The sequence below is a fragment of the Sparus aurata genome, chromosome 12 (genome assembly GCF_900880675.1).
Source record: "Sparus aurata chromosome 12, fSpaAur1.1, whole genome shotgun sequence".
NCBI lineage: Eukaryota > Metazoa > Chordata > Actinopteri > Spariformes > Sparidae > Sparus > Sparus aurata.
In genome coordinates this window covers 21,751,456-21,771,543 of record NC_044198.1, presented here as the reverse complement: position 1 = coordinate 21,771,543, position 20,088 = coordinate 21,751,456, and the positions used below count along the sequence as shown (strand labels likewise).

At 40.4% G+C, this 20,088-nt stretch overlaps 1 protein-coding gene across 2 annotated transcripts in view; it reads right to left on the bottom strand.

Moving 5' to 3' along the window:
• Nucleotides 1-7,472: 7,472 nt before the first annotated feature.
• Nucleotides 7,473-20,088, bottom strand: part of ccbe1 (collagen and calcium binding EGF domains 1) — a 36,452-nt gene continuing 23,836 nt past the window's right edge. Inside the window, exons 3-11 of one of the 2 annotated variants that reach the window (XM_030436763.1) lie at nt 18,705-18,757; nt 18,356-18,490; nt 17,466-17,603; nt 16,254-16,363; nt 14,782-14,890; nt 14,156-14,295; nt 11,911-11,946; nt 8,425-8,460; nt 7,473-7,985 (exon numbers count right to left, since the gene is read on the bottom strand). In XM_030436763.1, coding sequence (XP_030292623.1) covers nt 7,710-7,985; nt 8,425-8,460; nt 11,911-11,946; nt 14,156-14,295; nt 14,782-14,890; nt 16,254-16,363; nt 17,466-17,603; nt 18,356-18,490; nt 18,705-18,757 — 1,033 coding nt within the window. In that variant the 3' untranslated portion in view covers nt 7,473-7,709. The remainder of the gene's footprint in view (nt 7,986-8,424; nt 8,461-11,910; nt 11,947-14,155; nt 14,296-14,781; nt 14,891-16,253; nt 16,364-17,465; nt 17,604-18,355; nt 18,491-18,704; nt 18,758-20,088) is intronic. The other variant, XM_030436764.1, reaches the window with a different exon arrangement.

Here is a 20,088-nt window from a genome sequence, read left to right as displayed (position 1 = left end):
TGGACCCAGAATGTCTACAGAAAACATTATCATATGAGCTACAAATGAGCTAAATTAGCAATCAGAGACGTATAATGTAAAAGCAGCAACGTATCAGCCCCACATGTTGTTGTTCTTTCAGCAGCGGTGTAACCTGTGTTGTTCTGGCCCGGCTTGTAAACCTGCATGGGGTCAATGAAAGGTTAGCTGACACAGCCGTTAAGCTTTCACTGCGGTCAGAAAGCCTCAGCGGGAGACTGGAGATGACACAATTATGTGCCATTCGCTTTCTGTTTACTCAATCCAGCGTCTTCCTGCTGCTCCTGGAGGTGCAGCATCACTTACTGTGAGGGCCTGTGATTACGGGTTCAGGAACGAACCCCGGAACAAAACAGACTACTGTGGTGACACTAATCTCAGGATTTTGACTACTCTGGCAAAATCCTCAGCGACTGGTCAAGACTCATCTGCATGGGTTTGCAGTGATAAGGTTTGATGCTGTAGTAATTTTAGTCATGCAATACATACAAACATGAATAAAACCAATGTTGTAAAAAAAAAGTACCTTAAAGTCGTACTTGAGCAAAACTACCGATATTTAATGCGTTAACATTGTAATTTGGTAAAAGATTGAATATTACTTGAGTAATAGCCTTAAATTATCTGATATTTAATGTATTTAAGTATCAAAAATAATGATTATCCACCTGGACAATTATCAGATCTATCAACAATTCTCTGATCATTAAAATCAGTGTGTTTTTTTTGTGTGTTTTTAATGCCAATGAAATAAATACATGTGTAGATGCACTACTTTGACTCCGATGCAGTGTGTAATCTGCAAAGCGACAAGTTACTAAAGTTGTCAAATGAATGTAGCGGCGTCAAAGTACAACGTTTGCCTCCAAAATGTAGTGGGGTGAAAGTATGAAGTAGCAGAAAAATTGAAATATTCAAGTACCTCAAAACTGTACTTAATTGCATCAGTAAATGTACTTAGTTACAGTCCATCACTGGAAACAACACATATACAACCAGAAACTGATGACCTATCCTGCTGAGCCTGGCCTCTTATAACAGTCTGCCAATAAAAGTCAACGAAGGCATGAATTTAGTTATTATAATAAAAAGAAAAAAATCTCTAATATTTTTTTTTTTACTTTTGTTTCACAAGTGTGATTGTTTTTTTATGATGATATATATGTACTTTGTGTTTAAACAAAATTAATGTACTATGTATTTCTGATATCCTGTAGAGTTGTATGCATTCATTACCTATTCATACTCTGTGAATTGTAGATACATCAGCCAGATTGTCCTTTTTTGTTACCAATTTTGCATTTATTTTCTGCACGATTTGCACGTACACATCAACAACACCACTATCAATATTATATGATGTAGAAGTATTGGGACCGTCAATGATAATGCTGAAAATACAGTCAAGAGTTTTCTCAAATGTCGTATCTTTGCCATCGCAAAACTGAACATTTTAGATGAATGAATGTGTTTTCTCGTCCCAGACGAAACAGGAAATGCTGCATCGATAAAGACGGAGTCGCTGTAGCAAGTATATGTTCCCCTCTCAGAAGTGAAGAGGTTATAGGTCAAGCACAATTAAAAAACCTAATCAATGATAAGAATGCTTCTTGTCAAACTGGGTCCATGAAGTGTTTTTTCAGGGCAAACAGTGAACATACAGACTCGTCTCTGTCTCCATCACTCTGAAAAATACATTAGAAAAAGATTACTCTTAATGATCTCTATGGGAAGAACCAGGATGGCGTGTGAGCAAGCAGCTACAATAGTAAAAAAATAAAGTGTTAAATCATCGAGAATATCAGAAGAAACACTAGAAATTCAAAGTGAAGTACGTTAAATTATAAATGACAGCAGATGCTAACATTTAAACTCGTGAAATCTCACAGGTTAGCAGTGGATTTAGAGAGCAGAGGGAAAAATAGAGGCCTCGGTCCCTTTTGTCCGAGGAAGTCCTCATTAGAGAGTTAAACCACACTCTTTGTCAGGAAATGTAGGATTTAAATAACAAAAGCAATGCTAATGGATCCATTTAGGGCCGTACAATGGGAACCTGTAGGATGTTAATGGGTCACTGAGACTGTGAATGGCCTATCACATGAGTCAGCACAAATATTTGGCCAGTGAATTATACAGTGCTGCAGGAAACGTATCTGGGAGGTGAGGCTGAAGCATTCACGTTTGAATTCGACTTTGTTTGAAATACTGCTCCAAAAGTATTCGACCTACCTTTGATCAAAAGTCAATGCAGTTTGATTCAGTTGATTATTTTGTCTTTTCCAAAGTTTTGACCACAGTGAACCTCGCATCTTAACATATTCAACCTCAACCCAACTTGCCCCGTCCGTCATTTGGTTGGTTTGTAGATCCTGAACTGGCCTAATCACATAAAACAAAGAGCAGTTGTGTCGTGCACCGGGGCCTCTGAAGATGTTTGTATTACCCATGTCGCATTAGGGGGAAAGGGAGAGTGGCTCGTCACCTCCTGCTGTGACACCGCGGTGGTTAAATGAAGCCCGCTGCCTCATGGTGTTTATTCATACCTGAAAAGCACAAAGCAGCCCATTATCACATGAACCGAACGTCTGCTGAGATGACGGCATGCTGAAGGAAATGTCCTGTGGCTCAGCCCGCTGTGCTCTTGAAGGATAAGTTCATCCCAGAATTAGAATTCAGTCATTATCTAGTCACCGTCGAGCGCGGAGAGTCAGGTGGAGTTTCATAAACCCACGCAGCATTTCTGGAGCTTCGCAGCAAAACAGCGTTGCTGCATAACATGTAAACACACAAAATGGCTCCATCTGGTCTGGCGTATTCCAAGTCTCTGGAAACAGTTAAAGCAACTGAGAGGCTTAAACTTTTTTAAAGTTTGAAGGTTCATGCTCCAGAAAGCCTGAGATCCCAAATTGATTTGAGAATACGTTATTTACACCTTTTCTTCACTGTTGCTGCTGAGCTAAAAGGGTTTGCCTTGCCTGAAGTGGGTGCCTGAGCTTGACGGGGTGTCAAGGGTGTAAATAACATCTTTTCAAATGAATTTAGGATCTCAGGCTTTCCGGAGCATCGTATAGAGCTATTTCTTATTTTTTTCCCAGCATGAACCTCCAAACTTTGATAGTTGATGTTTTAAGGATAAATTCCCCGCCAAATTAAAATTCTGTCAATATCTTCTCACTTCCATAGATGCAGATTCAAAGTCCACAAAAACATGTCAGGAGCTCCACAAACACATAAAAACAGAGTTGCAGCATTCTCCCGAACAACTGTAGTTGTAGATGGGGACTTGTTTTTAAAATGTATAAAAATGGAAGTTTTAAAACAAGTCTCCATCCACTTCAGTTGTTTCGGAAAATGCTGCAGCGCTGTTTTGCTGTGAAGCTCCAGAATCTTTTTGTGTTTGACGGAACCTCACTCGACTTTTCCATCGACAAGAAGCTGAGTACATAATGACTGAATTTTATTTTTTGGGTGAACATATCCTTTAAGATTTTCCACCATGATGCAAATCCCAAACTGGTCCTACAGAGCCAAGAGAGGAGCATGATTCTAACCTTTAAATACGTTTTAAAAAGTTCAAACTTTATAGCTTCTTAGCATCCCACAGGAGCTACACGAGCCCCCAGTTATCATCTGATTTCAAACAACAATCTACAAAGCTTTAATGGTGGCTCCACATCAGAGCTGTGTGGCTCTGCTGCTGTATTATTTGTTGGCTCGGTTCTGCTCATGTAGGGCCACATACTCGCCCTCGACAATGCAGAAGGACCAAACCTTTATTCCAGATTGCTTCAACACGGTCCAGTGTGGTCCGGGGGTAAGAGAGGGCACTTATTGTCCACTGAGGACTTTGCCACATTCATTTGAAGAGCGGCCCTCTCTCATTATTAACAGACACACTAAACGATGGGCGCCAAACAATACAGAACAGATCCCTTTATGCGCACAAGTGCTCAACGTTTCGGCAGCCACTGTGTGCCCTCCAACCACTCCCTCTTCTTTTCAGATACCTGCACATAAGTGAAAGATGTGGAGCACACAAAAGATATTCTCAACTTTCCTTTTCTCCCCATTCTGTGAAACAGGCCCATTTTAAAGCTTTTATTTGTGCAAAGCCTCTCATTAACTCCGCTCATGCTGCCTCCCTCGGCTTGCCATTGCTTAAGTACTGGGTGTTGTAAAAAAGCTACCAATTAGTCCCTCATCAGCTCCAATTAGGGGAGACAAAGCCTGAGTAAAGATAACTCAATGAGAGGGAGAGGTGGAAGGGTGAGGGCTCGCCTACGTGCGTTGCTTTTGTGTGTGCGTATAGGTGTGTGTTGCGCGCTCGTGTTTGTGTACATGTGTGCGGCTCCGGGGGCCGGCACAACATAGTTTGTAATAATTGACCATTCAGCGTGACCCGCTGCAGCACAGGTCCATTCACTCCGCAGGCTCCTCAGCGGGCCCTTTTTCTCAGGGCCAAGTGTTGTTGTGCTGGGAAGACAGGCCCCCCAGGAGTCCCAGAAAGAGAGCCATTCAATCCTCCTCTACCTGTGTGCAGCGCATAAAGCACTCGGGGACAAGGCCGATCTCTCATTATTGTCTCCTTCAACTCTCAATACTTCCTTAAACTTAGGCTCCGACAAGAGCGAGCCCTTTTGGAGGGGATGCATGTTAAGGGGGTGCCTTTCGCCTCATTAGAATTGAATTTGCACTGTCTTGTAATTACGTCGGGGGGCAACAATGTATTTTTTCCCCCGGTAATCTTCACTGAATGGGGGATTTTTGGGGCAGTTAATTTGCTGCCCACACTAATGCATTAATTAATGAATTGGGTAACACTAATTTTCTCTATGCTGCCGCTCTCTGTTTGTTTCCCTCCAACAGTTCTGGGCAGCCGCTGCTAATAAAATTACCTCATTAAGGCCTTTCATGGCAGCACAGTAACTCACTCATTCATTTGCTATTAAACATTTTCTCTGGACGGGGGCCGGTTCCCATTCAGCGTCGCATCTTTTTGTGGGTGGTTCTAAATAATGAGGGGGGACAAGCAGGGAGATATAATTAGGAACAAGGGGGCACTTCAGCAAATATTTGAAATCTTTTAAGGCTCCCCCCTTGATTGATGGTGATTAATTGCTTCCAGAAGGGATTTTTGGAGAAATGTATTGCCAAGTTTTTTTTTTTCTCCCCTCCCCCCCTCCCCGTCTTTTCCAGGATGACCCGAGCTTGTCAAAAGGACGTGCACAGGACGGGACTTTCATTTCGGCCGCTCTTTTAATCAAATGCAAATCATGGCATGTACTGTTCTCTGGAAACAGTGACGTCGTGCTCAGTGAAGGTGGCATCTGGACAACAACAAATCTGTTTTTTGTTCACGTTGCCGATGAAATGAAGATAATATCGGTGATCGCGGTGATGCAATCGTGGTGTGGCGTTCCAAAAATGTGTAAATAAGTTGATGAAGATGACTGTGTTGCTTCCAGGGAACACAATGTCACAAATAATCACTCAGGCCAGAGACACGCCAAGTGTGTCTTTTCCATTTAACGTCATCGGCCGTGGCTGCCAACCATGTTGTCAAACATCTTTGCGGGGAAAGATGTAAAGTTTTGTTGTGTAAAAAACACCAATTTCTAGTTATTGAGTCTGAAGACAAACAAGAAAACACTGATTAGCCACGGCGGGTGAGCCCCTCCACAAAGGTTTATTCATGATTGTGTTGTGATTATCTTCATGTGCTCCTGTGTGAACTACACTGCACAGTTTAATGGGTTCAGTGAACACTGAGCTGTGCACCATCCACAGGGTGGTAACACACAGTACTGAGTGTGACTGTGTATGACTGACACCTAGTGGATATGTAGGGCAAGTAAAAGTAGGAATACCACACTGTAAAATACTCCATTACAAGTTCTATATCTATCTATCTATCTATCTATCTATCTATCTATCTATCTATCTATCTATCTATCTATCTATCCTGGTTTCATCATTAAAGGTGACATGAGTATGATTTAGTGGCATCTTCACACCCCTCCCCATCCACGTGTGCAGGAGAACCTACCAAGTGTTTAGTTTGTCTGTTCTAGGCTCCCGTAGAAACATGGCGGTGCGACATGGTGAACTTGGTGGAAGACGACCAGCTCGGAGACCAGAGATACACAAGGCTCATTCTGAGGGAACAAAAACGCATCATGTCTTAGGTTGAGGTGAACTACTTTTATTTGAGAACTTAAGTTAATAGATACTTGCATCAGTGTCAAAAAGCACATTTATAACTAAATAAAATTAATCAGCAATTGTATAAAAAACACAACAACTCTGATGCCAATAATCAGAATAAATGCTGAATATTGGATCCAGTAAAGCACCAGGCAAGTAATGAGTCGACCCAGTACGCAGTAAATATATGCAGATAAATACACATATAATGTGCTTTACTTGTACTATTGATGCTTAAGTACATGTATAATTTGCCGAATGTCTTTTAATAGTTGAACACATCTAATTTACTCAAGTAATTTTTATGTGTGTGACTTTCACTTTTACCAAAGTATTTTAACACTTTATTTTGTGTGTGACTTTTAGGTGCTTTTTACAACACTGATGACATGACAGAATTTGTAATGTAAAAGTTCTTACATACTTGAAAGTTGTAATAAACCTCTTTATTCTGCTGCGGTTCTTTAAGTCCTTGGAAAGCCAGTAACATGAAACACCAGTGCTGAATGGGACCAAAGGTTTATTGAGGCAGAGTGTTTGGAATTTTATTGCATGGTCTCATTATTCATGAGAATAACAAAATGACACCCCCTCGTTTTGGTTAAACTCCTGAGATCATATCTGCAACTCTTCTTTATCCAAATAAAGTACAATATCAGATAAATGTAATTTATGTGTGCTAAAGTTAAGGGTGAACAAAAGCCTGAAGTAACACAAGTTTACGACTTCACTCTCACCTCAGAGGTCAGACATGTTCAGTCTCTTCCAGCTATGACTTCAGGAGTTTAGATTGAAGTCAAGGCATCATCTCCTACTGATGTTGCCGTATTTTGAAAGCACTTTTCTTTTCTTTGAGAAGGTCTCCCTCTGGTGGATCTGTCAACTATCATCCTCATATCCATCCAACAGCTGAGTGCACAGAGTGGAGGAAATGACCTGTTCCCCTGAGCTTAACATTAAATGTCTGTCTCTGTTTAAATATGAGACAGATTTTGCAATTTATGTTAGGCATCATGATTTTGTCCTCCAGGACTTTACTGTTGAATGAGGCCACTGTTGACTTCACCCAGCTTTGCAGCGGACAACACTGCCAACTTTTATTTAGTCCATTCTCTCCATGTCCGGAAGATTGATTGTACCAGGCTAGTAAAATTAAGTGGTTTTCTTTGACATTTAATGTTTAAGAATATGTAATGACAGGGCGTGAAAAAGAATAATATACTCTCTTAAAGTAATGAGCTGAAAACTGCTTTCATGAGAGACGTGTTTAATGTGCTGTGAAGGAACCATATGCTTCTGAAAATATATAAAAAAAAAACATGCATTTGCACAGTCTGCTCATTTTGTTAAAAAATATTCCCACAAACTCTTGTATATCATACAAAAATAAACATCTGTGATGAAAAGGCATACAGTACATTCTGTTTAAACACAATTAAATAAAAAAAGCAAACCACTTCGATATTTACATCCACTTTTTAAACTCTTTAAATATTCCAGTCAAAGTCTGTTCTCTCGCGTGCTGGTTTCCTCTTCCTGTTCCTCTTTGACCCTCCGCCTGTTCGAGGCGGAGCTTCCTTGTACTCCTCGCCCGAGCCCGTGTCCACATCGTCCTGGTCATCCCTCCAGCTGTCAGGGACCGAAGGAAAGTCCTCTCCCGGAGAGTGCATGGGCCGACCGTACACCTTGCTCTGCAGGTCGGCGATGTCGTTACGGATGTCTGCCATCAGAAGGAGCAGAAAGTCGAAGGAGCCTGGAGGGCCCTGAGAGGGTCGAGCACAACAAAAACAAATGATTTCACAAGTATTTAGTTTATGTCCAACAAATTATTTGTGGACTTACGATTAAAGTTATTCTCCTTTTTAAAGAAAGTGCATTTTTTGAAAAGGATTAATTTCTCTATATTTACACAGGAGCCACAGAGGAGATTATCCCAACAGAAACTCAGCTGATCAATGGCTACTGAGCTTTTGCTAATGGTTTGTTAACGTTAGCTTCATCAGTGTTTACCTAAGAGGACCACGCTTATTCTGTGCTGGATACTATTTACTTTGAGCTTGACAGTATCATTAACTGTGTCCTCTATGTTCAGGGTCCGCAGTGGTCTGTTTCTCTGTGATGCTTTAGTTTAACTGTATTGTCCTGTCTAATGGTAACAAGTTACAACAGTGTGGCATCAATAATAGATAGCCAGAATCTTACTGGTGGTCCGACGAGCCCAGGAGCTCCTCTATCCCCCTGGGGAAACAAAACAAATATTTAGCTTAGATGAGTTACAGTGGGGGAAGAAGCACGAGAAGAATTCATAATGATCAAGTTTTAAAGAGCCAGAGGACAGGAGAGAGAAGTGAGATCAGGAGGAGCGTGACCACAAATGGTGAGCAAATAATAATAATAAAAACATTTAGATTTTGTATTCTTGTCTTATTTAGTTAAAAGAATAGTTTGACATTTTTGGAAAATACATTTTGACAGTTGGGAAAACGTATTCACTTTCTTACCCACTTTCTAGTTAGATAAGGAAAATTGATACCACAATTTCACATCTAACTTCAATAGTGATAATCTTATTTAAGCAAAAAGACTGGAAGCAGGGGGGAAACTGGTGGTTCGGTTCTCACTTAAGTTGAAAAATAAACCCACCTGCGCAGCTCAGGCTAACTAATTAACACATTGCAGTCAATACAAATAGTTCTACGATGTAAGGCCCCATAAAACTTGTCACTTTTATTTCAAATGAAACAAACATGTAATAAGAGAGCTTGAGTGATGCTGGTGGGCATGTATTTACCCTTGCATTCTGTGTTTATGCTAAGCTATGCTACCTTAATCCGTGAAGTTGTATCAAACACATTTTTAGAAAGAAAGTAAAAGAATTCCCTTTCACGCTTGACAAGAAACCCCACCCACACCCACTAACATTTGGCTTTTGTCTTGATAGGAATGGCATTAGTTTGCCGGTTAAATGACTGATTGGCAGTGACGGAAACATCTGTGTTAATATGCACATTTTTGGCCCTTTTCAGGCACAATGCTATAAAAAGCACTGAAGTTAAAAGACATGACGGCGTTGAGTTTTCAAGGAGAGACTGAAATGAAAGATGTTGAGGAGCAAGCGCAGCAACATTGTCACTCGCCTCCATGTTGCTTTCTACTGTTTGGCGATGTCCGACGTCAACGTTGGACATCGCCAATGTGCCACAAAACAGGAAACAGTAGAAAGACGTGTCACACATCAGATAAGAAACAGGATGGCAAAGGTGTATTTCCCAAACTGTTCCTGAAACTGCCCTAAGAAAAGTTTGTGCTGTTCAAATAACAGTTAACGCACTGTACATGTAGGATAACGTGTGAGGTATCATGTCGGCCTGTTGACCTGCAGTAGCGCATGCACGCACACACACACTCACACACATGCATCGACCTGACTACTGTGGTTGTTAGCCAGGCTCAGGGTCACACCGGGGCTGTGAGTGTTTTGGCAGATGGTTTGGATTTGTAACTCTCAGACACAGATTACCATCACCCTCCAATCTATCCACACAAACATCCCAGCTGTACTGAAAGAATGCCAACGTGCTATGTCAATAATAATAAAGCAGATGCACCTAAGTTGTTCCATACGCGATCCACAAGCTAAGCAAACAGTGTTATGCGTATAACGAGATCCAAGAGCCAGACCTCAGTTTTTACACCTCACATTTCTCTTAGTCAGAGTGACTCAGATGACCGCTCATTCAATCAATATCGACCAAAGAACAGGACAAAGAACAAAATAACCACCAACAAGTCATGCTCTAAATTAAACATTCAAAAGTTCTGTGCTGCGCCAAATGTCTGTTGCCATATTTTAGGATGTGGACAACCTTACAAAAAACAAACAAATAATTGAATGATGTGATTCATCACAAGCAATCTCAAAATGCTCCCAAACTGCTGATTTCTTTGACATCTTTACAGTCGTTGTTGGTAAGAAAAGTGATGACATCTTGATGGAGCTCCGAGCATGACGTGAATGCAGATACATAACATGATCATTTTGTCATTGCGGTTGTATAAATGTAATCTATGTCTCTGATGTTAGACTGCTGCTAGACCGCCCTGTCAATATAAGTGTGTGTCTCATTTTGTGTGCGGCAACAAGAAAGATAACAGCTTTTTGCCCACAAAGAAAAATATATGTGGTTTTTTGCAAAGCTAAATGCCAAAAAATATGGATTGAAGCAGAACATCTGTTTAGATAAAATATTTTGTGAATTTTGAAAGTGTTGACATCCATCTATTTTTCAGTGGAACTAAAGAAGAACTAACTTTAGAATTTTAATACAAAAGTTATACATTTCTAAAGTTCTGACATCCCAATGGATCACAGAGCTTCAGCCACACCACTCTCACTGCACAAACTGCTGTCAAATCAACACAATGTTGACACACTCTCACATGATATTCATATTTCAGCTTCATTTAACAGTTAACTTCTCAGCTTGAGTCAAGAGTCTGATCCCCATCTGAATGAGAGTAAACTCATTCACAACTGCTCTGAAGCAGACTGCACACATCTGATGGCAAAAACAACATCATCTGCAAACAGTAAAGATGCCATTTTTATGACCTCAGCTGCTCTTTGATCATCTTTTCAGGAATATCACAAAATGGGACAGACGGCATGAGCAAATCTGGTTTAATACAAAAGAAATGTGAAATATGCAAACGCAAATCTCACTGTAACAAGGGTGAAATCTGCATTGTGCCTCCTTAATCTGAAGCTTAACCATCTGCTGGAGCCTCTTGTTTAACACTTCGCCCTAGGCTTTCACATGGAGGCACAGCAAAGATAAAACACTCCAGTTATCCTTTTGAAAGACGGTTGCTACCTTGCAATAGCCTGGAGGTATGTTCACAGTGGTCAGACAGAAGTTACTGTGCTGCTACTTGAACTGACTAGCTGTCGGCCTCGGCTCCTTTCTGACTCAGTTTACAGGAGACATGTCTTTGCAGGTGAGTGAAATGAGGTGAGGTTATATTACTCTAAAAGGAACAGAGATCATCTGATAGATTGTGTAATCTCACGTCTCATTATGTAACCACAAAATTGACCATGTTTGGCTAAAATTGCTCTTGTACCATTGGCAATTAACTGAGCCCAAACAAGCCTTCACAGACACCAGAATACAATACTCTGAATGTGGTTATATTGAGAAGCTATTCCACCAAATCATGCTCGTTTGGTCTATCTAATAAGATCTTTGATATTGCTGTTTAGCCCATTGATTTTCCCCTCTCAACCTGTAGCAGCTTGCATTGACCGCATCATCTGCCAGGCTGAGGATTTACAAGAACCCTGGGACTTGCCTTGTGGTTTTCACCCTGTATAAATCTGGTGAAGTTGAGAAACAGTTTAGCTATTGAGAAATATCTCTTGACAGACATGGTGTTGGCAGGTGAGTTAAACGTATTTCGTTGGTACTTTTCGACTCTGTTATCTTTCTTTTGAGAGAGGCCCTGATGAGTGAGCCAAGAGTCAAACTCAGCTGCCAACAAGAGTGACTCCTTAGCCTGAGGCGCAGTACGCTGGATGGACGTCTGTTCTACACTCTGGAAAAAGAAGCTCTTCACCAGAGCAGATGCCTGTTGTTATAAAGTTATGTGTAAAACTGGATTAGGTGACAAAACCACATTCGCCCTCACCTTTGAGCCATCTTTTCCTGGTGCTCCTGGGGGCCCCTGTTAAATGAGAAAAACACCTGAATTTCATATCTGTTTGAATCATGTTTACATATTTATGTCAGATTTCTTTCACATGCCAAAGACATACAAGTCAGCAGGACTGGAAATGATAAAGCCCATAAATGTAAATATACATGGGATCTGTATGTGTTGCAGCTTGCATCCAAACAGAAATGTGATTAAGGCATAATATGCTGCCATTGTCACTTGTTGTTTGGACACAAATCGTCCATAGTTGGACCCTTCTCCTTGGCTCTACTAGACTGAACGAGCAGGTGTGGTCAAGTTAGCTACACATTCAGTGAAAAGAGGGAGCAGCGTTAGTGTGAACAAAGCAGTGAATCAGTGAAATAAAATGTTATTTTCTGATTGTTTCATGGTGCATGTAGGGAGGTGCAGCACTTCTGGATTTTGTGTGATTTCAGCATTACAGGCTTCTTCCTCACTGCGATTAACCTCTCTGTTCTGAGCGTCTGTGTAGTTCAACCATCACCTACAGCTCACAGAGACAAGACAGCGATGTGAGCTGGTTGTAATCTTTTTATAAAGTCAAGACCTCATGCTGTTATTGACTGGGGACTAAGAAACATCCTTATCACAGCAAAATACTAAGAATATAATAAAATACAGGCACGGGGTAGGATCTCTACAGACAGAGACACAACCTCAGACAACTAGTGGGTCATAAATGATAAATCAGAGGGATTATTTTTGTTATTGTTTTTTTTCTTAAATAAAAACCTGTACATTATAGCTTTAATGCTCAGTTGACTCTTTTCACAGAAAATCAATGTATTCAGAATCTTTTCAAATTCAAAACAGATATCTTCGTCGTGTTCCAGAAACAACAATTATCCGAGATTAACCTCACGTCTGCCTCCAAGCCATTTCTGAGTGACATCAGCTCGATGGCAGAGAGTGCTTTGATCTCTTTCCTGGGATAATCGCCATTAAAGAGGTGTGAAGACGTTGCATAGAACGTCGGGCCAATATTCAGATCAGTACCAAGCCTTTGAGTCACACACTATACCACATTCATCATCTCTGAAACTCTGACACACAGTCAAACACATGTGACCTGGTGGCCAAACCTCATAGCTGTGCTCAGAATCTATTCAGGTTTATGTGTGTGGAGAGAGACAACTCCCTCACCGACATGTGCACTGATTAAATGGATTAACAAGTCGTAAATATAAAGAGCTGTGAATAAGAACATACATCTAACTGTCACACACAAAAAGCAGTAGATCACTTTTTACTGTAAAAACAAGGTCCCAGAGTTCTGGGTTTGGCATCATGCAGCTCGTGTTATGACTGATTGCGAGTGTTGGCGGTCTGATTTATCAATAATGAGATTGCATAAATACTGAAGCTTTAAAAACTAGAAATATGTCTCTGGCCACATCCTGCACATTCTTGATTCAGAGCCCACACTTTAACACGGAGAGTTCACACTCGCAGGCAAGACTGAGACTGCACAAAGACACAGCGAGCCAAAGAAAACAACATAAGCTGTAAATGGATTCAGACTTCTCTGTTGTTATTGCTGCGACCATGTGTCATCCTTTTTCACCCTGCAAAAGTGTGGGTTTCTCTAAGGTTGCTCTCTGAATAAATCAATCACAGCTCTCCTGGGCCGTGTCTGAAATTTTTGTCATTGTAACCTATATATTCTGTTGATGTGTTCTGTACACTTGACATCTATTGCATGTCTGACATCCTGGCAGAAGGATTAATCCCCTCTCGATGAGTTTTTATCCATTTTTTTCCCTCTAAAAGGGGTTTTTGGGGGATATTTTCCTTACTTAAAATCAGTGATTTGTAGACAAAATTGATACTATATTTTCTGAAAGATTTTGTCAAGTTAACAGGAATCCGACACACACACTGCAACATAGTCTTAGGCATTCAGTGCCGTCATCCAGATTAATTAAGTCATTCTGCAGTCTAACACAAAGCAGAAGTGTGGCACTGAACCAACAGAAAACAAAGCTGGACGTAAGAGACTTATGTAGTGTATCCAAGCATTACTCAGAGCAGGGAAGATCGCAGTCAGAACACACACATTCTTACTTGCTGATTCAGAAGCCTATCGTTCTGTATATGAGGAAAATATTAAATACAAAATGCAATAAAAACTGTGTGGCCAATTTTGATTAAAACACAATGATTTATATCAACTGGGAAAAGGTATATACTAACTGACCACAGGTCCTCGAGGGCCTCGTTTGATGTGGGACAGGTCAGGTGTGGGTCCAATGGGTCCCATAAAACCCCTGGGACCGGGAGGCCCAGCAGGTCCCATCAGTCCAATAAGTCCTGGAGGGCCTGCTGATCCTGGATCTCCTAAAAGAATACAAACTGATATTAGTGAACTAAAGACAACTGATCATTAAAGAGGTCACACACAAAAAAAGTATGGTTTTACTACTCCTGCCACCAGTAGGTCATACTTGACACTTATTTTGTGAAACTTTTTAATGATAACCTGGCACATATGTAATCTTAATCACTATCATGATCTCATTTATTTGTGAGTGCAATGTCTTGACAACCAATTGATAAACTACCGTGAAATCTGTTATAGCTATTTGTTTCTATCTTGTGATGGAGGGGGATAACTTTTACGATCTTTTGACTTTTTGCCATCACTATGTTGAACCTTTATCTTGTGCAAGACTTTGGTTTATGACCAAACACCTGCAAAACTAATGACATTCAAATCCGTCTCAGCTGTGCTTTGTCTTTAATGCTTCACAGAATCCCTGCTGGATGCAGGCAAGTTTCTTATGAGTCGGACTCTTTTATTATTTTTAGCTTCATGTGTTTTACCTGGTGGTCCAGGGAGACCTGGAGGCCCTGGTAAAAATATGGACGACATCAGTGTTTTCTCCCTGGTCATCTGCTCAGGGACATCAGCACTGTTTGACAGCAAGGCCATCTTGAATTAGGATGCAGAATTTACAGGTCAATGAGAGGCAACTACAAAAATAGGATGAATGACATTAAATGAAACACATGGCCAACAAAAATACACATTCTCTCACGGGATCAAAGTGTTTTTGTCAAACATCCAAATGTGTAACTACACAATGTTTTCATTCCTGAAATGGCTTTATATGCAATGATTCATAGTCTTGCACTGTCTGTCAGGACAGGAACATTACACACTACTTGAATTAAAATTATGATAAAAGGATATACCCTGCCTAAGATGAAAGCTGATCCTTCATCTGCACCATGCTACAAGCTGTACCCCAGACAGATGGAGGGCCAAGCAACCCCTCTGCATTATTCAGCGATACCGGGAGAGTTCCTGTTCGGGATGCTAAGTGGCATCCTTGAGAAAATGTATCTTTGATCTCTGTATAACATCATGTGGATCTGACAATCCCAGAGGGAAACACGTCAAAGACCTTGCTTTGCTGCAAGGGCCTACAGATCAGAATTCATGCGCATGGACATAGAAGCATATGTCCACACACACATACACAGACACACACACACTGAGCAAGGTCATAGTTCACCTGCTGATCAGTGAGCATTATGCAGGACTGTAGCTTGTGACCTTGGGCGCAGGTGTTTGAACCACACTGTGATCCCAAGATCATACACTAACCTCCCCGTGATATGAATAAAAAGGAGTATATGTTTCCTCATATACTGTGATAATACACAGTGACCACATTAAGTATTTTAACTTTGTTTTTGTAATTTATTATATTTTTTAAAAAAGACTCATATTGAGTAGGAGCACCAAGACCACACAGCTGGAAGCAATATATAATAATGTCGAGGGTGTTGAGTGCCACTGTTGACAGACTCGTGCTCGGATAGGTTCAGACGCCTGTGATTACACAGAGGGAAATATAACCCCACTGTTGAGTTTCACACAAATTACCCAGCAATTCCCCACTTACAGAAGAAATCTACCACTACAGTAAAGGAAGTTTTTTCAGACATTTTTTATTAGAGAATTAAATGCCACAATAAACCTCAAGGCTGCCGTAAAAATCTGCCAACTGTTGTTTCTGAAATACTGTCAGGTGTGGCCTCCTTAGAGATAAAGCAAGATATTTATGTGGTGATAAAGAAACAGAGCAGTTCTGCAGATATTTACATTCAGCTCGGTCGAGAAGGTGTGTCTAATGCTCACTGAGGCATTTCTGTGGTCAACCACAGAATAATAGAAAACGGTATTACGATTTCAGATGAAACAATAGTGTAGCCTTCCAGGTAAATTGGAATCATACATAGGATTTAACAGAAATGTGCATTTTTGTTATTTTTTTCTGACCCCTTACCTTCTGTTTAAGCTGCAGGACAGATGTCTTAATCTGGAGGAAATCGTCACACGTGGCTGAGCAAGTTCCAGCAGTCATCACATTGTCAGACTTCTCAAAGAGATGCACTGCTGGGAGAAAATGTTTCTGTCACAGATTGTATCAGGACAATGGTTTTTTCAGAAAAAGAAAAAACATACAGTAATAATAAAAATCCTTTAAGAGATCCCCCCCAAGAGAAACTTAATGGTGATTTGTAAAGTTGATTGATTATTGAACTCTTTCTGTAACATCCTAAGTCAACAACCAAAAATACAGTCACACAGTGAAAGTCTGGTGAAAGTTTAATGGTTTGCTGCAAACTGGATGAGCTAACTGTCTGTTCAGGGGACTTAAACAGTGCTGACATCTTGGAAACACCGTCATTAGTGAGACCTTAATCTTGTGGGTCACTTAAAACCTTGCTTAGACTGAGGGGGGTCTAGTTAATGTGTCTGAACCTCGAGGAATACTAGTGTAGAAACAATGGCTCCCTACTGGCTCTGCTGGAGGTAAAACAATGCAACAATCTGAAAATTTGACAAAAAGATGGTGTGTCAAGAACTAACCACTCTTTCGGAAACCACAATTTAACAATTAGGTTTAAGCAATACAGCTACACAATCCTGTAAAGAGAAAGAACAACATGAAAAGCACAGAGCTCTTCAGGTCTCCTTGTTTTGTTTCTGCATTAGAACGGGTCCTTCTCTATGAATACATACATTTTATGGATGAATTAATACGTTAGGACACAACATTCCCAGTACGTTACAAAGCAGCAGGACATAACGCAGAACCATGACTACATGCGCAATACTTTCTCACTATCCAGCTTCTCACTCTCCAGCCTCTCCTGAAATGTTATAGTAGGTAATGGAAGATAAACTCATGGGAGGAAGTAGCAAATCTACAGCCCCTGACCGCTTCATTGGCAACTGAATCTGGGGGGGAAAAAAGAGAGTTTATTATCGCCTGAACATTTTGTAACGTTTTCCTCAAAAAGCATTCAGCAAATCAGAAAAGACCCGGAGTCACAGGGGCAGCAGTATGTTTGAGAGACAGAGCTGTTCTGACATGCACAAGGAGCTGGGATGTGTAATGATTACCAGGTGTCTGTGTTTGCAGTACCCCACATCACAGTCAGATGTGCCCTTGAATAAAGAGAAAGTGTCTGAGTAAAAATACTACTCTCACCTCTCTCCCCCTTGGTGCATGTTTTCCCATCTTCTTCCAGGAAATAGCCTTTCTCACACTCACACCTGTAGCTCCCCACAGAGTTACTGCAGATCTGAGAACATGCAGTCATGTTTTTGTCTGCACATTCGTCGATGTCTGTATGTTGCAGTGACAAGCAGACAGGAAGCAAATTAAAGAAATATAATTTAGGTTATAATATATAATAATTTTGAAACCATTAGCATGAGAATTAATATTTAAATCTGCAGACCTGCAACCTACTGTTACCAAAACCTCTGCATCGATGATAAATTTAAAAATGAATAACCATACATATATGATACATTTTAATGAATTATTTCAACCTTTATGCTACATTTTACACAAAACATTAACACACAATAATGTAGAAACTCAACTAACAATAACAAAGAACAATGAGCATGGAATAAAAGATTAAGCCTTAAATGATCTACTTCATCTTTATCACACTTGATCACTCATTGCAGTGTACTTGCACATTGCACTTTGGGGGACTTAACAAAAATTTCAAAATGAGCTAAAGAAATCAGGCAATGCACTTTCGCATTCTGCTGCAGTTTATTCCATCTGACTGGAGCAGGACTTTTTAAGGCCCTTTGCCAAGCCCACTTTTCCCCAGACCAATCCATGCTAGAGATTGTGAAAATATGTATGACTTCCTGTTATGCAAAATTGCTGGAAGAAAGACTATTTTCACAAAGGGTTTTGTTAAATCTACAGTAAAGAGTGCATGTGTCTTCTTACAGACTGGTACAAGCCACAGTGAGGGCTTCTGACACTCTCACCTGTTACAAAACTGAGAATGTAAAGCATCTCCTTGTTTTCAAAGAGGAACTATATTGATGTGCTATTGTGCAAAGTCTCACCCAAACAGTAAGGCTTCTCTCGGTTTCTGTGGCGCTCACGGTCGTAGCGGTAGCCGGGGTAGCAGGTGCACACAACCCGACCAAAATGGTCAGTACACTGTTGCTCACAGGGGGCGCCAGTACACACATCATAGTCTGAAGAAATAAATGAGGCATTTCAGATTTGTTTTTAAATTTAAAAAATCCAGGCAACATGTCTGTTACATGTTGGAAACACTCAGTGAGGTGTAAACAAGAGAAAGAGAAGTGAAGTCTGTTGATGGACTGAAGAGCTTATGGGACATGATAGGAGGGAATTCCAAAATAATCACTAATACACAAGACAGACATCCAAACATGTTTTCCCTACCTTCAGGAATGCACTGGCCCAGCACAAACTTGAAACCCTTGCAACACTTCTTTCTGTAAAACATAAAATGGACACACATCCAAAATACTTCAACAATCACATAATGGGTCCCACATCCCCAAACAATGTGCACAATGTTTGACACGTTACACTCGTAAGGTTCTACAGAGTTTATTGTGATCCAGCGACTCGGTCTGCTTTTACGATTGTGCTTGTTAATGTGAGAAACATCTTCATGAGGATTTATGTGGCCAGACAACACACACAGACACACACACTGACTGCTATCTGCAGGTCTCATTTCTGCGTCTGGCCTGCTGTTGCATGTTCGTTCATGTCTGATGACACTCCTCTGAATTACGATTAAAATCCCCCATCGGGTTGGCTCTGCTGACTGTGTGGTGTTTCCTGGTTCTCTTTAAACTTTCCCTCCTGAATCCCTCAGTATTGACCAAATACTGTTCTTCTGTCTTTCATTCTCACTTGTACGGATCCTTTATTTTCCACTGAATTTCATTAAAGTGAGAGAAAACAACTTGATGAGACAACAAACAACAGAGTTTTTGTTTAAACTTCCCTATGTTGCATCATTTCTTTCCTCATCTGTGTCAAGTTTTAGTCATGCCGTCTCCTTGAACACATATTGTTGTAATATTTTTGAATCAGTGTGAGTCAAATCATCATGAGGTAAAAAACAGTCCCTCGCTTGCATTCATTACTAAGGAAAAAGTGCTACCAGGTGTGATTCTCAAACAAGAAGTGGTTGAAAAAAGTCCAGTTACACCATAAAGTCAAGGCAATACAGTGCAGTTACAATCACCTTTAAATTGATACTGAGAGAAGGTGACTCTGTAATGTTGTGGAGGTTTTATTCAGGAGTTATGATGATGGGAGTAATCCTATGGGCCTGTCTGGTAATTTCACATAATGAAAGCTCTCCCTCCTCTGCTCATCATCATTCACACACAATTGATTTAATTAATCTATCTATATTCCATAACGGTGTATGACTAATCTGCACTGAACCAGGGTACCCATTGGAAAAAAACAACAGTCTACAGTTTATACTAGCAGCTCTGTCAGCCTGAATACTAATGTACCCCCCACAAAAACAAGTTAACCCGGATGTGTGTAAATACTACGGATTCCAATCTAAAGAATGACAGAGAGATGAGGTTACCACCATTTATTTATCCTCTATTTGAGCAGGAAGACCTTATGATTTATAATATTAATTTAATCTAATTTAAGATTGTTTGTTTTAAACTAAAAATGATTTGTTCCCTCACAAAATGTAAGATTGAAGTGATTCCAGTATGTTTTAGTGCAATTTTAGTTTTCATTTATAACGTTTTAAGAATATGTGGATGATATCGGGATAATA